This window comes from Stegodyphus dumicola, chromosome 5 (genome assembly GCF_044657685.1).
Source record: "Stegodyphus dumicola isolate Sdum_Otavi_A_Nest chromosome 5, ASM4465768v1".
Taxonomy (NCBI): domain Eukaryota; kingdom Metazoa; phylum Arthropoda; class Arachnida; order Araneae; family Eresidae; genus Stegodyphus; species Stegodyphus dumicola.
Genome location: NC_140772.1, coordinates 202,988,929 through 203,005,416, shown reverse-complemented (window position 1 = coordinate 203,005,416; position 16,488 = coordinate 202,988,929). Strand labels below are relative to the sequence as shown.

The window sequence follows — 16,488 nt, the reverse complement described above, 5'->3', positions numbered from 1 at the left end:
AGTAGTGTAATAATAATATTTCTAAAGTTTTTCATCTAATTACTTTTGCTGCATGCATCTGCAATTTTTGTTTCTCTATGCAAAATGATAAAAAGGAAAAAGTTCTTTTATTGTCATGGTATTCCTTTAACTCTTACAAAAATGCTAATTTGCTGTAATGTTTATGATTGTTGGAACATATATGTACCATATTCATAAATTAAACATAACTGTTCATAAACATATTTTTCACATAACAATTAAGATATAGTTCACAAGAAAAACAACAAATTAACTTGTTTCTTTCACTAATTAATAGGGTGCCAATTTTTCTATGCAATGATGTATGTCTTAAATGTATATCTTTTATACTGAATCTGTTGGTCAGAGGGTTTCTAGAATTGAAATTTTTTGCCATTCAGTAAAATAATTCAACACGTTCAAAATGTGGTTTTTACCTTATAATTCTCCTAAAGAGTCGACTAGTAGTTATGTGCAGTGATTCTTAAAGGCTGTGCTATGAAATTTTAAAGCTATAATGATAGGTAAATAATATAAAATTTTGCTATGTGCCAAAAAAAAAGTTACTTGCATTTGTTTGTCTGAGACAGAGTTTCTCAATCAGTGGGGAATTGTTGGTATAGACTTTCTTAAGGGGAATTATTCATTCAGCCTCAGATTATAATAAATTGCTTACAGGAAAGAATACATATAGTGTGGTTAAAATTATGGCTGCTAAAATGCTTGAAAAAATCAAATTTTAAAATTAAGACAATATGTAAAAGGAGGGAAATTGATAGCATTATTTCCCAAGCAACATATTTATTAACAATGAACTTATATGTATAGGGTACTATACAAAAGCACAAAAATTGAATTCTTATTTCAAGCCACTTTATTAAGAAGAATTAGGCTGTGATACATATTGAGAAACACCGGTCTATGAACTGCTGCCAAGTGTTCATCTTAAATAGAAATAAAAAGTAGCTACTTTTTCTCTTTACATCAGATTGGTGGAAAAATCCTGAGGCTTTGGGATTTACTAGTTTATAATATAAGCTTTTAACATTATGTACAGGCTGTGTTTTAATGTCTCTTTAATGTTTGAATTTTACTGTAACATATCACTGTAGTTTAAGATGCAGCTTTTTCACAAAACAAAATGACATACAATGGTAACATCTTATACTATAAAGTAACTACTGTTTGATATCCAGTAGTTAAATCAAAATTTTTCCAGATTCCTATGCTTGTATAATCAAAGGCATAGAAAAAGCATTTTTTATCATCAGTCTCTGTTTTCATGAAAAAGTTCTCAAAAAGAAAGAAATCATTACCAAATAACTGGAAATAACTAGATACACTGAATACTTACAACGTGATCAAAAATAAAACCATATTTCTTGTTATAAATGGGGTGGGGTTTACTTACAAAATTTTGATCAAAAGTGGTCTATTCAATAATATATTTGCATTACTGAGATTTGCTTTTCATTCAGTGCTTAATAACTTACATGTAGCTGATAGCTGTAACGCTATAGCTGAATAGATGCATTATAAAATTACCGCTAAAACAAGGTTAACTTCATAGGTTGACTTGTTTGTTGGATACTTTGTGTATAATCAGAAGCAGATCCTTGCTTGACAATTTTGTTTGCCAGATTTTTTTTTTTTTTTTTTTTTTTTTTTTTTTTTTTTTTTATACTTTACTACTCAGATCAGGATAGTAATTATTTAGTGGATTTTTATGAGAAAACTGGTGGTAAATGATGACAGTTTTGATTCAAGTAGGAGATAGAAAAGATGATTCTAGCTTTGAATTTTGTTCTGCAGATTTTTAGAAATCTTCTAATTTCGCCTGATAAGTATGAATTTTTAGATATAAACATCAATCTAGGACCATATGCTACTCATCTTCTAACTCATGACATTTAATAAAGAATTCAGTTTTTTCCATCTGCAGTAGCCCTTCCCTCTGTGTTTTGATTTCTTACGTATATATATTTGTGCCATTGTTCACTTGGATGGAGTGGCTAAATGGTTTAGGCTCTTGCATGATGCAGTATCTGTTGTGTTTAGTACTTGGGTGGTTGACCATCCACGTGGCTAGTGCCAACAAATCAACAATTTTTGACAACATGATTTCCATCTCTTACATTTGCTTTTAAAATGAACATTTCTCATCAATCAGTGTATTGAATATGAGCCAGTTAGCAGTAGAATGGCCTTCACATAGGCAGATATCTGTTTTCTGCTTTGCCATAATCAATGAAACAACACTTCATTAGTCATAAAGGGGTATCTTATCTGATATGAATTAATCTGCTGATCTGTGCCTTAAAGATCCTGGTAAGAAAGAAAAAGTTTGCCGATTATTTTAGAAGCCAAAGATTAAACAATTAAAATAGAAAGCTAGGTCCAAGTTATGGATCAACAAGAACATAATTTTTCTTTTATCTGACTATTTTGATGTGAGTAAATCTTTTTATATAAGAAAGCATGCCTATTGCAATATTGAACATTTCTCTGGAAAACGTGTATAATGTAGAAAAAACTATATTACATAATAATCCACATTTAGCACAGCTTAAATATGAAAATGATCAAATTCATATGCAGGAATTTAATTTTCTGGGAAGTAAATACACTAGCCAAAAGACAATTCGTGTGGAAGATCTTAGTTTTAAGATTTTATTCTGTTGCAGATCTTAACACTGCTTAAATCAGCTAAACTAAATAAGCATTTATAGTTAGAATTTAATGAATTATGGCACAGTAAGTTGTAATGTCGTTTGTTCTTTGCAAACAAAATGTACGCATCATTGAAAGACTTTAGTGAAATATTGCCTTGTAAAGAGCTACTAATAATCCTTGTAAAGAACTGCAAGCTCAATTTGTGCTTACAAAAGCCAACACTTTTGACTTAAATCAAAAGGTAATGGATAAACTTAAAATTGATGAAGTTAAGTTGAGCATAATAGCTTCACAGTTTAACTATCATGCAAGCTGATTCTAACCAAAGCTGGCATAAACAAGCCTAAATATGAGAATTAACTCAACGCCGCAGAATTCCATCCTTCTATCTAAATTGTATATATGCTGTGTGCTGGAAATTTTCATTTTTTCACGGAAATGAAATGATGCTTGATTACTTAAAATAATGAGTTAGAACATTAAAATGAACCCTACTGTTTTCACCCTTCAGAATTGAAGTATATGAAAAGGAGATCCTTAACGACCTCATTAAGAACTTAAATTCTAACTGCATAAGAATTCAACTTCTTATATTTCCTCAGCTCAGGTCCTTCTAGAAATCTTTTTATTCTTTTAAATTCTTGCAGCATCTTGGTCATGAAGTCGTTCCATGTGGGATAGGTATCTGCCTGGTAAACACAGAATCTTTGATGGGGCTAAGTCTCATCTTCTACTGTGCCTTTCTTCTTCTTCAGCCCGCAACATACTGTTGGCACCTACCCTCGATGTTGAAAACTTTCCTCAATCTCATCTGTTCATTTGTACGCCCTAAAATTCTTTCCTTTAGCACTTCATGCATACCGGAACAATGAAATTTTCATGTTGAATTTGAGTTATGGAAACTTGTTCAGCTTGCCGCTTGTTCCTTAGCACGTTCAGCGTTGGTTTATCGGTGTGCCTGGATTCTATCGCTGGAACTTTCCCTTGAACTGTTTGCGCATTTGCCTTTGTTTACCTCTCCTACTGGATCCTTTTCATCATGGCTTCTTTCTTGGCCCCTCTTGTTTCTGGTTGTTTTCTTACTTTTTCGGCTTGTCCTCTGTCTTTGTAGTTGCCTTTCTGTTTTGGACTAACACCTGTACTTTCAAATTCTTTTTTCCCACCATGGTGTTCCTCATTGAATTAACATTTTCTTCTTGAGCTTCCTGAAAAATATCTTTAAAAATGGTCATTTTAGTCCAATCATAATAGGGCTTAATTTGATATGTATTTGCTACTGTCTGTTTCTCATTTGTATATTTTTGATAAACTATTGCTTCCCTAATTTTTTCAGTTGCATATGGGTCTTGAAATTGAGGACAAAATTTAGCTACTATGTCTTCCCTTGCTGATGATAAAGAATGCTTGGCCTTTAAAACTTGATCTTCCTGATTTTTCTTTTCCCCCTTTTGGTGACTGTTACACCCGGCAAAATCCTTACTTCTACTATCAGATTGTTTTATTGCCTCAAACTGCAGACTTCCTGAGGTTTTGGCCAAAAACCTAAACTCAGTTGGCCACTCTCCATACCCTAGTGTTCCTGCCATGCATTAGTTCTGGAACTTTTTTTTTTTTTTTTCCAAATCGCAGATTGTGAACAGTTACAGTGTAACCCAGTCCATTAACCTATACAAGGCTAGATGTGGTGGTCTCTTTATTGTGGAGGCACCTAATAGGTGGGCCACCATCGCCTCCTATGAAGGGACGGACAGTTACAACCATGCCTTCTCTGGGATTCGAACCCAGGCCCTTCAGTATCGCAGTCAGCTTCCCTAACCACTATACTGACTGGGCAGCGCCAGTTCTAGAACTTAGTGGCTAACCTTATGTTGTTAGATTTTGGATCTAAAAATAATCTTGGATTTGGGGTAGTAATCATGGCAAAATAACTTGAATAATTACTTCATCCAGCCTCTTGCCATACGACAAATTAAAAATTTGGACCTTGCATAAGATATGTCAAGTCCTGAACTTTAATCTGGAATTTATTAAATAGCTCTAATTCGAGCTGGGCTCTATCCTTGACAATGAGAAGCGTTTTAATGAGAGCATTTTAAAACTTTTTGAATGTATTGGTCTCACCTTCCTGGCTCACTTTCCAGTGCATTTGTACCATTTGGAGGCTTGGTGCAACAGTGTTGATAGTAACTTTTTATGCCTCTGGTATTTGATGCAGTAGGAAGAGGGAATTTAACTGTTCAATAAAATTCAGTATTGAAGTTTTTGCATCAAAAGTTACTACTGCCTTCATAGCAGGATTTAAGGTGTCGGCAATGAATCCAAATCTCTCCATGGGATTAAATGTGGCTGGCAAAACTTACTAGGTTGAGGGGGAGAGGGTAAATCTTGAAGTTTTCTGACACATGGCTGTATTTAATATGTAGATGCTAGTGGAACACTGTGTTTTTTGTTAACATAAAATATATGTGATGCTGAAAGACTGTTTACTGAATTGTTGCTGAATCATTTATAAAGTACTACGAAATCAGGAGAAGTTTGTAAACTCTTTATTAAGTAACAGTTTAACAGTCAACCCAACTCATGCTTACAGAAGCCAACACTTTTGGCTTAAATTAAAGTACTACAAAATCAGGAGAAGGGTGTAAACTCTTTATTAAGTAACAGTTTAACAGTCAACCCAACTCATGCATACAGAAGCCAACACTTTTGGCTTAAATTAAAATAATGGATAAACTGAAAATTAATCAAGTTTAAGTTCAGCCTAACGGCTTTACAGTTCAACTATCGTGCCAGTTGGCTTTGACCAAAATAACTGTAAAATAGGGCTAATGGAAAGAATAACTCAATGCTGTATAACTTTAATTGCTGGAGAATCAAAGTTAGTAATGTGGCCTTTAAGCAGAGTGAACACACTCTTGATTTCACCTTCAAAAACCTCCCTTTAAACACTTCCTTCTTTTTACCTAATTTGAATATTGCATGTGCTGGAAATTAGCATTCTGTCAGGGAAATGAAATGAGACTTGACAGGGAAATCATTTAATTTAAAACAACAATAGCAAATTAAAATGAACCCTACAGAGTGACAGATGTTATCACTTGCTGATGCATGTTTACAAGATTATTAATATGTATCACATTTATTTCCAAGGGAACACAAGTGTTTAGTAGTTTTAGATTTTGGGGGAGGGCAAATAGTTTACTGTTTTATAATTTGTCAGAAAAATGCTATCGTTAGAAATGGTCAATGAGTTGATCACGATCAACCGGCAAGTCTCAAAGCGATTTTTTTGTCAATCACAGCAGGAGATGATTTCGACATGCAAACGCGTCTTGACTCATAGAAACAAATGGACATGACTACTTTGATATCACACTGATATCATTCTATTAATATTTCTAGAAAGTGCCAGTTTTCTTAATTCTGCTTCTATTTGATACGTACTTTCGTGTATATTTTTTCTGCATTTTAGTATGCATTAAAATAAGCGAAAAAACTAGTTCTCCCCCCCATGAAGAATGAGAACCTGATTACTTTTTTATAATGTTGAAGGAAAAATATTTTTGCTTAATATGCAGTGCCTTTGTAACTGTTACTTGGAAACATATTTTTTAACTTTACATAATAAATATCAAACATATTATCCACAAAATTGTGACCATAGAAAAGTCTCAATAACATGTTTTTAAAAATACCATGTTGAAATCATGTGCGAATCAAAGCAAGCCATCTTTTGAAAGGAAAACAATTAAACTATTTTCTGACAGCAAATTTACATAAGAAACTTTGTTGAAAATGTCAGCTTTCCTTTGTAATGACTTTATGAACAAGATTGAATTTATTGCTGAGTTAAAAATCTGCGTAGAATACTGTAATGTGGCAGATTGAGAAAATAAATGGAAATACAGAAGAATTATATTAAGGCATGAATAGATATTTATGTTCCCCCCCTTCAGTTTAATGAGTGAACAGACATAAATGACACAGCAGAATTGCCTTTTTATTTGTATCATTTTTAAAGATTGTACATCTGGGGGAATTGCTTGGTATAATTTCTTTGAAAGAGAGGAGTGAAGGTGAAGATATATTCAAGTTTTTAAGAACTTTTGGCATTAATTTGGAACTACCATTTTAAAATTAATTTCAGTAACAACATCGTTACTTTTACTATAGCATTAGTAATTGTCCATATAAATGGATTTATAACTATATTGGATTGCATAAACTGCATTGCATAAATGGTTCTGTAACTTTATTTATGCCAAAATGATGAATTCCTCTATTTTTTTAAATCTATATAGCATTTAAAATTGTTAATTCCATTCAAGGAAGGTCTCTTAAATTGCAACTTGATGAAGGAGATGCAAGATTATTATTACATACCAATGTAAGGAGGCTAAGTAGAAGTAAATCATTGCAATAATTTTGTGACTTATTAACAGAAGTTAAAAAAGTCTTTATCAAGATTATGAATATGCAAATTTAAAGAAGAAAACATGGTCCAGAGATTTAGTGTTTCATAAAAATTTTTATAAATGAGTTTGAGGTTACATCCACCAGAGAAAAAGATATGCAATACTTGAAATGACTAGTAGCATTAATGCATACAGAACAAATGTTTGTATTCTATTAGAAAGATTTCCAACAAAATGATTTGAATCATTTTCCAAGTATGTATGATCATTTACATAATACATCAAAATTGCAATTATTATATTGAAAAATACATTGCAGAAATTAAAAGGATGATTGAAGATTTTGAGATCAGATTTTACAATTTTGAAAAGTCTCAGTGTCTTTTCTATCTTTTCCTTTCAAAAAAGATTTAAATGTTAAAGATATCTCTGAAAAAAATTGTGCCACATTTAATATTGAAAGATGCATTAGGAATTTATTATTCTACAAATTGATGTAACCTTACAAGCTAGAGAACTTACAGAAGATTTTTGAAATATATCGTTCTAGAAAAGTATTCTAGTACAATCAAATGTAGTGAATGTATCTGCTGTAGTTTCAGATCTGTATATTTATGCATTAAGTAAGTAGATCCTTCTGTTAACCCTTTCCGGCATGCTACCTTTTAAAGTCAGAGTTTTGATAGGAAAAAAAAAAAAAAAGATAGGTGGTCTAATTAGGCCTAGAGGAGGTACACAAATAAAATTTTGTGAAGATAGTACTTATTGTTTTAAGTCTGTGGGTGTGCCTAGAGTGGCACACTGATTGAATAGAACTTCGAAAAGAGTGCTGAAACATGCATTGTTGTCAATGAAATGACTGATGAAGATGCGGAGAAACAAAGAATACAGACTCTCAGTTGTCCTAGATTATCGGTGAGCCCGGTCTGGGCACACTTAGGGCTCGCCGTTTAATTTAAGGAATATTTAAAGGAAAATTTTTTAAAACTAATATAGAATAAGGAGACTAGCATACAGCCAAAAAAATAACATAGAAATTTCTTTTCAGACAATTCCTTTCATACCCTGAAACAAATCTGGAAGATTTCTTTGAAAAATGAGGGTTTTAAAAAACTAAACATGGCTAAAATATATGGACTGGTTTGTGTTGAGCTGCCATCTACTATAAATAAAGAAGGTTCAGAGTAACCTATAGTAACCTATGAATCCTTTTTTATTCAATTTTTCTGTGCGTACAGAAGGAAATTTTTAGGTGTGTCCAGACCGGACACACTGTGCCGCAAAGGGTTAAGTGTTTTTCTTAAATGAAGTTCAGAAAGACTAAACATCATTCCATATTTACTGATTCTTACACTGAAGATTCATTATCTTTGTACGAATACACAGTGAATTACGAATGCTTCTGAATGAAGGTATTATTTTATCTGTAATTTTTCTGCAGCTAATTTTGATGAATATTTTTAATACAATATGTTGGTATAATACCTCTTCCCTTGTTGTTACTTATTAGAACATAAGAGACAAGCTTGAATATGATTTTAATAGGTATATCACAAATTTTTAAGAAAAAAAAAAGTCTGTTGTATATATAAAAAGTTGGCTACCCCTGTTATATAGGTTTTATTTGAGGTTTAAAGAAATATGTCTTCGGAGAACTTGGCTTTTTACTATATAAATTTAAATTTTTCTTTTTTACTTTACTTTTCTGTTACATGTTTTTTAATAGTTTGAATTCCCTTGCTGGTGCCACATTTAACCTATCAAAAGATTCAATGTTTTACTCTGTGATATTTAATAGTTTTATTTTCCCTATTACTTCTAAATAGTTATATTAACTCTTTTTTCCCCCCAATTATTTCTAGATGTGCCCTAAATGTGTGAAATGTAAAAGCTGTGGTACAACATCTCCAGCATCTGGTGCTGGTCTGTTATGGAATTTTGATTTACTTCTATGTCAATCCTGTGCAAAGTTAACTGATAAAGGTATTGAGTGCTTTTAAGTAATAAAAGCTTGTTTATAAACGCTTCTTTGCTTTGTTTATATTTCTTTCCAAAACTTACACACCTTTGCAACATAGACTCACACATCAACACAACTGCTTCATGAAGAATAAATTGTAACTTCAGTATTTTGTTAAAATTACTGATATGAATATCTTTTATCACATATTAATTAATTCATTTGTGTTTTTAATAGTTTAATCATGTGTTTTTATAGAAATCTGGTTTTTAAGTTTTGTGGCATGCAACAAACATAACTAGTTTTAAAACTTAAACTCATAAGTGAAGAAAATAGGACGTAATTGATACATAAGAAAGCACAAAAATATATATATTTTTTAATTTTCAACATAATTACATTGAAAAAGATTTTATTTATTAACATTTCAATGTCTTATGAAGTACTTTCTTCCTCTTTATCTGCTTATTCATTCTACACTATGCTCTTAAAGTAATTTTAAATAGCTAAAATTGAACATTGCATCACTTTGTTACAGTTTCATATTAAATATTTGCACAATAAGATGGTAACCTAATAAAATGGATATTACATTTACAATTGCAATGATTTAATTTTCAATGATGCTGTTTACTTTTATTTGATAAATAGCAAGTCTTGACAGGTTAAAATATGTATGTGAAATTAGAAATATGACATTTAATATATTGGTCAAGTGTTTTCTGAATAAATGCTAAATAATGTTCTTAAAAGACAAGGAAATTAAAGAGAAAAGAATATCCAAGTTTTGTGTATGTACAGAGGAAAAGGTATGTGTAAAAATAATAGTATATGTAAATAACTAAATAAATGAAGATACTAATACTCGTAGCTAATGAGATGTGAAATTATTAATTCTTTGTGTGGGATATCTAGATACACAGGAAAGAATGAGTAAAAATAACAATAAATATGTAAGCAAATACATATTTATTAGTATTTGTGCTAATAATAGGAAATGCTAATTATGTATTTTTAGTTAAAAGTTTTAATATTGAAACAACTTTGAAGGAAGCATTTTAAACATAAATGATTGAAAATCTACTTCATAGATAAAACTGCTGTGTAGTTTGATTTCACTTTTGTCACTTCATATTGTATTGCATTTTTAGAAATGTAAATAACACTCTCAGATCCTCTCATATATATCAAATTGCACATTTTTTATCATTTAGGAATTTTTTTAAGAATGAAATCGAATTTAATGCATTAATTATATGTTTTTCCGATCTGACCTGTTCTTATACACTACTGACCTTTTACAAAACAGATATACTTTTTTATAAATGCAATTCATATTTGAAATGTTATTTACACAAGGAAGAATAATAAGCTATATATTATTTAAAGTAATTGACAGAAAAATAAGTAATTCAAATTTTCATTAAGCTTCTGAACAAGAATTTTGTATATTAGGTAACATAATAATTGAAAAGTAACTTTTTCAGGTATAAACTGCATTCTAAAAATCAGATTCATTTGTGGATTTCAACTGTAGAATTTCTTAATTATTCATCAATTTAGGAAATCTAAAATGTTCAAAAATGAAATATTAGTTGCCTACTTAAAGACAAACTTTAAATTCAATTTATAAAAAGCTTGCTTTTACACTTTGAATATATAATGCTTTCCTGTTGAAAATTCTGCTAACAGATTTTCAAAAATAACTTGTGTTAAATACAGGCAACATTTAGATTTTATGCAATAAGTTCTATTGATTGTTTCAGAATCATCATAGAATTAAATTCTTAATTTTCCTTATCTCAAAAATTTTACACATAACATGTTGCATATAAACAAAAGTAAATAACCAAGCCATGAGATAATGTATTAAAGAAAATCAGGACTTGAATTAAAACATATGGAATTGATTTCTTGCTTAAAATAATGATTTATGTAGATTTACTAGCCTAAATGAGATGCACATGAATATGTAAAATAAAAGTCATATTATTTGTGAAGATTTAATTTTTGAAGCACAGTTTAAAACTTGAAATGTGACAATTTTTTTAAGAAATTTCTTTCATAGTACTTTAGATTTATTTGTACACATCCTTAATAGGATTAATATATTTTTTAGGTAATTACTGCCCAGTGTGTCATAAATGTTATGAAGAAAATGATTATGACTCAGAAGTAAGTTTTCCATAGAACACAACTATATTACACATTTTGACTTATTAAAATGCCTTCAACCACAAGATATTAAATTACATGTAAACGCTGTTCATAATATTAATATGAAATTTATTGTTTCACCAGATCATAATTCAGAAAGGGAGTAATTATTACATATAATATTAGAACAACATTTTATATATTAAATTTTTATAAACATTAACTAATTTTTACCTAGAAAAAAATCAAGGAACATGAACATTAATGGTACAATACATTCAATAGATGTATGAAAACACTTGTACTGATTTTTTTAAAAAGCACAAAACATTTGAAAATTTTTTCTTTCTTAGCATATGAGCATTAACAAGAGAATATACTGTTTCAAACAGAAAATTGACTTTTATATCGAAAATAACCCTGGTTTAGGAATCCAAAATAACTAAATGTTATTGAATATTCTTTTATGAATTTCATAGTTTTATGTTAAAAATTGGTGGTTTGTTTTACCTCAAACTACTTAAAATTGTAATAATTTCAGTATAGTTTATCATGTCATATTTAGTGCAGTAAACACTTTTCATTTTTGTCTCGAGCATTACAGTTATAATAATTTGTAAATAAATTTATGCATGAAATTAAAAATTAAACTATCAGTTACATTTTTTGACATGCTATTTATGCATGTGTAGCTGGTCACATAATTTTTCCATTCATTATGTAAATTCCAATTCCAGGTCACCACTAAATATAATGTGTTGCAATCTATAATTTTGTAAATATAAAATAATGTCATTCTTAACATCACTTCATTTTAAAATTTAATGAAATTGTTCACTAAGGAGTTTAATGAAATGATTTAAGGTTCTTCAAGCAAGGTTTTAAAAATTTATTAGTTTAATTTTTTTCCCAAAAAAGAATGCCATAAAACTATTTCCACAGATCCTCATCGTGAAAACATTACATAACAATTGTTTTCTAATTGAAAATGATTCTTAGACACTTTTTTTTCGTTCATATCTTACCTGAATTTATTTCAAATTCATTCCTTTTCTTTGCATAGATGGTGCAGTGTTATAAATGTAGCAGATGGGTTCATGCAAAATGTGACAGCATAACTGGTAAATTTAAACTGCATTCTTATTTTGAATATAGTTTAGTAATTCCAAAGATCAGGTGCATTTGCTTTTATTAGGTAATAAACATGGGCACTGATTTTTTTTCTCTTTAACATCTATTTTAGATGAAGCATATGAAATTCTGTCTTGCCTTCCTGAAACAGTAGTTTACACCTGTATAATATGTAATGAAGAACCAGTTCCTCTGTGGAGGAAAGCTGTCAAAGAGTACCTTAAATGTGGTTTGAGAAGCATACTGAATTCATTAATGGCTTCAAGATGTGCTCGCCATCTCATCAAACATGTAATATTCTTTTATTTTTGTTTCCCCAAACTTTTTGTATTTATCATGAAATTTCTGTATTTTCCCATAATATGTGCATATTTTTAGGAGATAGTAATATCAGTTGAAAGCTTTCTAATAGAAAAAGTTATGCATTCATAATTGGCAAAAAACAGTCAGAAAGTAGAATAAAATCGTCTCTAAGGTGTTAAAAAGGAAAAATACACAGACATCAGATCAAGTTCATGAATTTTATCATAGCCAAGTTTGTAGGGTTGTGTTTGATGTTGGTTTAGGCTTTGGGCACTTTGTAGGTGACAGTATGTGTCCTAATTTTGAAAGAAAATATCCAGGGAGAGGTATCAAAAGCTCTCCCACCTTTCTTTTTTGCTCAAAAGTAGCTTAGTGGTATATTAAGTACATCTATGCCATAAAGAGTATATACTCTTCACGGCTTCTTCAGGATTCAAACCCAGGCCCAAGGCTATGTCATTGTGTCAAGACAAACTGCAAATTAAACATATAAAAACTTGCTTTTACTCTTTTGATCAATAATGATTCTCTAACAGTCAGTTGAATGAGCGAAATTTTCAGAAGATCTGGGGGTAGTAGATATATTAAACATATTAAAACACTCACTAATAATGAATTTGTAGCTGGAAATAGTATAAGTTTAATTCATTTTTATCAAATGAGAACAAGACAGCTTTTAACAATGGAGCCTTCTACCATTTGAAACGTACATGCTATTTAATCAAGACCACATACACTTTTAAGAATTACATGAATATATATATATATATATACACACACAAAGTATGTTTTCTGAAGTAATAAGCATTCCATAACGTGAGGAGAATAATAATATATTAACAAGAGCAGAGGTATTACTTTTCAAATAATTTGAATTTGGTATTACAGATTTATTTTACATCTGAAAGATATAAAATGATCCATAGCTGGTGTTGCAAATGATCATGTTTCATACCTTTTTGCTTTAATAATGTAAGAGCTTCAATGTGTGCGAGTTTGTATGTATAAAAATTCAGAACACATAAGAGTAAGAATGCATGGCCAAGATTTTGATTTTATAAGATAATTCCGATGCACCTTCTGTTTGCACTAATTAAAAGTTTGCAAGTGACCAGGTAAATTAGTTTGCATATAAAAAAACTCAAAAAAAAAAAAAAAAATGCAAGGCAAAATTAAATATTAAATATTGCCAGTAAAAAAATTTATTTTATTACTTAAAATGGTGCTGATTCCCTTTGATGTGATTTCTTTTACAATAGAATAACTTGTCCAGTGCATGGTTAATAAAGTAATAAAACTGTCAAATGGAACTAGGGAATTTTTCTTTCTATTCAGTAGTAAGAAAAACTGATAAGTAAACATTAGTAATAATGAATTTTGAGCTTCAGTGTATTCATTGTGGCAACCAAATTTTTTTTTTATCAAGAACCATCTCTTTATTATTTAAAAAATACACTAGTTCTTTTTCAATTAAGAGTGGAAATTTTTGACCTCAAACTGAAAATAACAGACTAATTGCTAATGATGTTTAACTTTATGAAGAATAAATATAATTATTAATACTTTTAATTCATATTTATGCAAAAGTTCTTTTATTTCACAGGTAGAAATTAGTTGTATGCTTATTTTCACTTACTAAAGTTGGAAATATATATTTGATTTAGGAATACAGCATAAAAATAAGCACTTCAGGAAAATTATAGAACCAACTGAAACTTATTTTATCTGTAGAACAATTTATTGTATAATATAGTTAAAAAAAAAAAAAAAAAAAAAAAAAAAAAAACTTTCAAAAGTTTGCTATGCAAGTTTTATTTATTTATTTTTTTATTATTATTGGCATGCATGCAATTTGGGAATTTGTCTTCCATGCATAATGCATATAAATGTAATCTCGATTAACCTTACATAACCAAGGAAAGTTTCACAAAAAATTCACAATTTTTGCTTATCTGCAAGGTCATTTTTATATGCTTTTTAAGTACTAATGGTTAATCATTTGGATGATTTTTTTGGGGGGGGGGTTTCAAGAGCAATATAAGAGGATGAAATTAGATGACAGATATAATTGTAAATACATTAAAATAATTACATTTGCTTTTGGAGTTTAATTTTATTTATTTATTTTGTTTTGTTTGTGATAAATTAAAGATTCAATGAACTTTTTAATACTCTATATATTTAAAAATTCAAATTTAATCTCTTATATTAAAAATTCCTGTGATAGTAAAATCAAACTCTATGAAGAAAAAAATGAGAACATTACCTTTTAGTTTCTTATAAAATACAAATAGTCTAAGACTTGAGAAAAAATTTAAATACATTTCTTATCCGTAATCCTATCTGTCTGTGCATGTACAAGGGCCAGTCAAAAAGTTAGTTGCACTGCCTAAGAAAACAGAACAGGAGCAAAATTTTACAGTAACTTTATTTATATCTTAAAGTTCCATTCATTCCAAGTCTATTTTTTAACTAAATCACCTCCGTTATTTAAGCATTTATCGAGGTATGATATAAGGTTTTCGATGCCAAGAAAAAAAATTCCATCCAATGTCCGATAACCATTGTTGGGCTGCAGCTTTCACTTCAGTATCTGAATGGTGCTTTGATAGTTCTTGCTTCATGGGAACAAACACATGGAAGTCAAGAGGTGAAAGGTCTGGTCTATAAGGAGGGTGATTCCACACTTCCTACCTAAACTTTTTCAGAAGGTCATACGTTTGTTTTGCTGCATGCGCTCTCGCATTGTTGAGCAGGAGCACAATGCTGTTTGACAGTTTACCTGGCCGTTGATTTTTAAGTGATTGTCACAATCGTTTTAGTGTTTCACAATAAGAAGGTGCATTAATTGTAGCACCCTTCAGCATGAACTCTGTATGCACCAAGCCTTCTCTGTTGAGAAACAGCGTCAATGTCACTTTTCCTGCAGATAGAACAGTTCGACACTTTGTTCGTGTCGGGGAACTGCAATGTTTCCACTCGAGCGAGCTGCATTTCGTTTCAGGTGAGAAATAGTGAATCCGAGTTTTTCATCTCCAGCCACAATTTTGTCCAAAAGCTCATTTTCTTCCGTTTGGTAATCTTCCGTTTTGTTGCAGAAATGCAAATGTATTTTCGAAACGCTTTCCTTTATGTTCCTCCGTCAATAGACATGGCACCCATTGAGCACAAACTTTACAAAATTTAAGGTGATCGACAATAATTTTATGCACACTTCCATGAGAAATATCCAGTTCATTTGAGATTTCGTCTATTGTGATGCAACTGCAAAGAATGCATTCATTCACACGAGCAGCGATTTCCGAATTTGTTGCAGTTGATGGCCTTCCCTTGCGCTCATCGTTGTCAATATCTGTACGTCCATTCTCAAACATGTTGCACCATTTCGCGATAGCTTGACGTGACATTGCATTTTACCATACACTTCATGCAACTGCCTATAAATTTCAGTGCAGTTGCACCTTTTTGCCAAAAAAAAAAAAAAAAAAAAAAAAAAAAAAAAAAAAAAAAAAACTGCATGCATTTTCAATTTGGACGTTATTTGCAGCTGTCGAGACATGTTTGCGACTGATTATCAGAAAAACTAAACTTTCCTCGGGGAAGTCGCTACATCACGCGATAAAGGTACATGTCTGAAGTGTTGCCACACGGTGTCATCCAAATAGTCTTAGACGGAGCATATTTACGCAGGAGTGCAACAAACTTTCTGGCTGACCTACGTATTAAAATGGACCAGTTGAACATAGCACTAAAAAAATTTTATTTAACATTGTTAGAATATAATTTTACTTTAAAATTATTCAAATCCATTTTCTTATTGGCAAATATGAGAGAATAAATCTTTGCTAA

At 30.4% G+C, this 16,488-nt stretch overlaps 1 protein-coding gene across 3 annotated transcripts in view; it reads left to right on the top strand.

Annotated features, from left to right (window-relative positions):
- The window catches only part of trx (histone lysine N-methyltransferase trithorax), a 215,579-nt gene that overhangs the window by 70,856 nt on the left and 128,235 nt on the right, over positions 1-16,488 (top strand). For all 3 annotated transcript variants that reach the window (XR_015041387.1, XM_085817559.1, XM_085817560.1), the window contains 4 exons: positions 8,951-9,071; positions 11,168-11,223; positions 12,269-12,326; positions 12,449-12,627. Coding sequence is in view for 2 of the 3 variants with exons in the window: in XM_085817559.1 (XP_085673685.1) it covers positions 8,951-9,071; positions 11,168-11,223; positions 12,269-12,326; positions 12,449-12,627 (414 nt within the window). In the remaining variant the exon portion in view is untranslated. The remainder of the gene's footprint in view (positions 1-8,950; positions 9,072-11,167; positions 11,224-12,268; positions 12,327-12,448; positions 12,628-16,488) is intronic.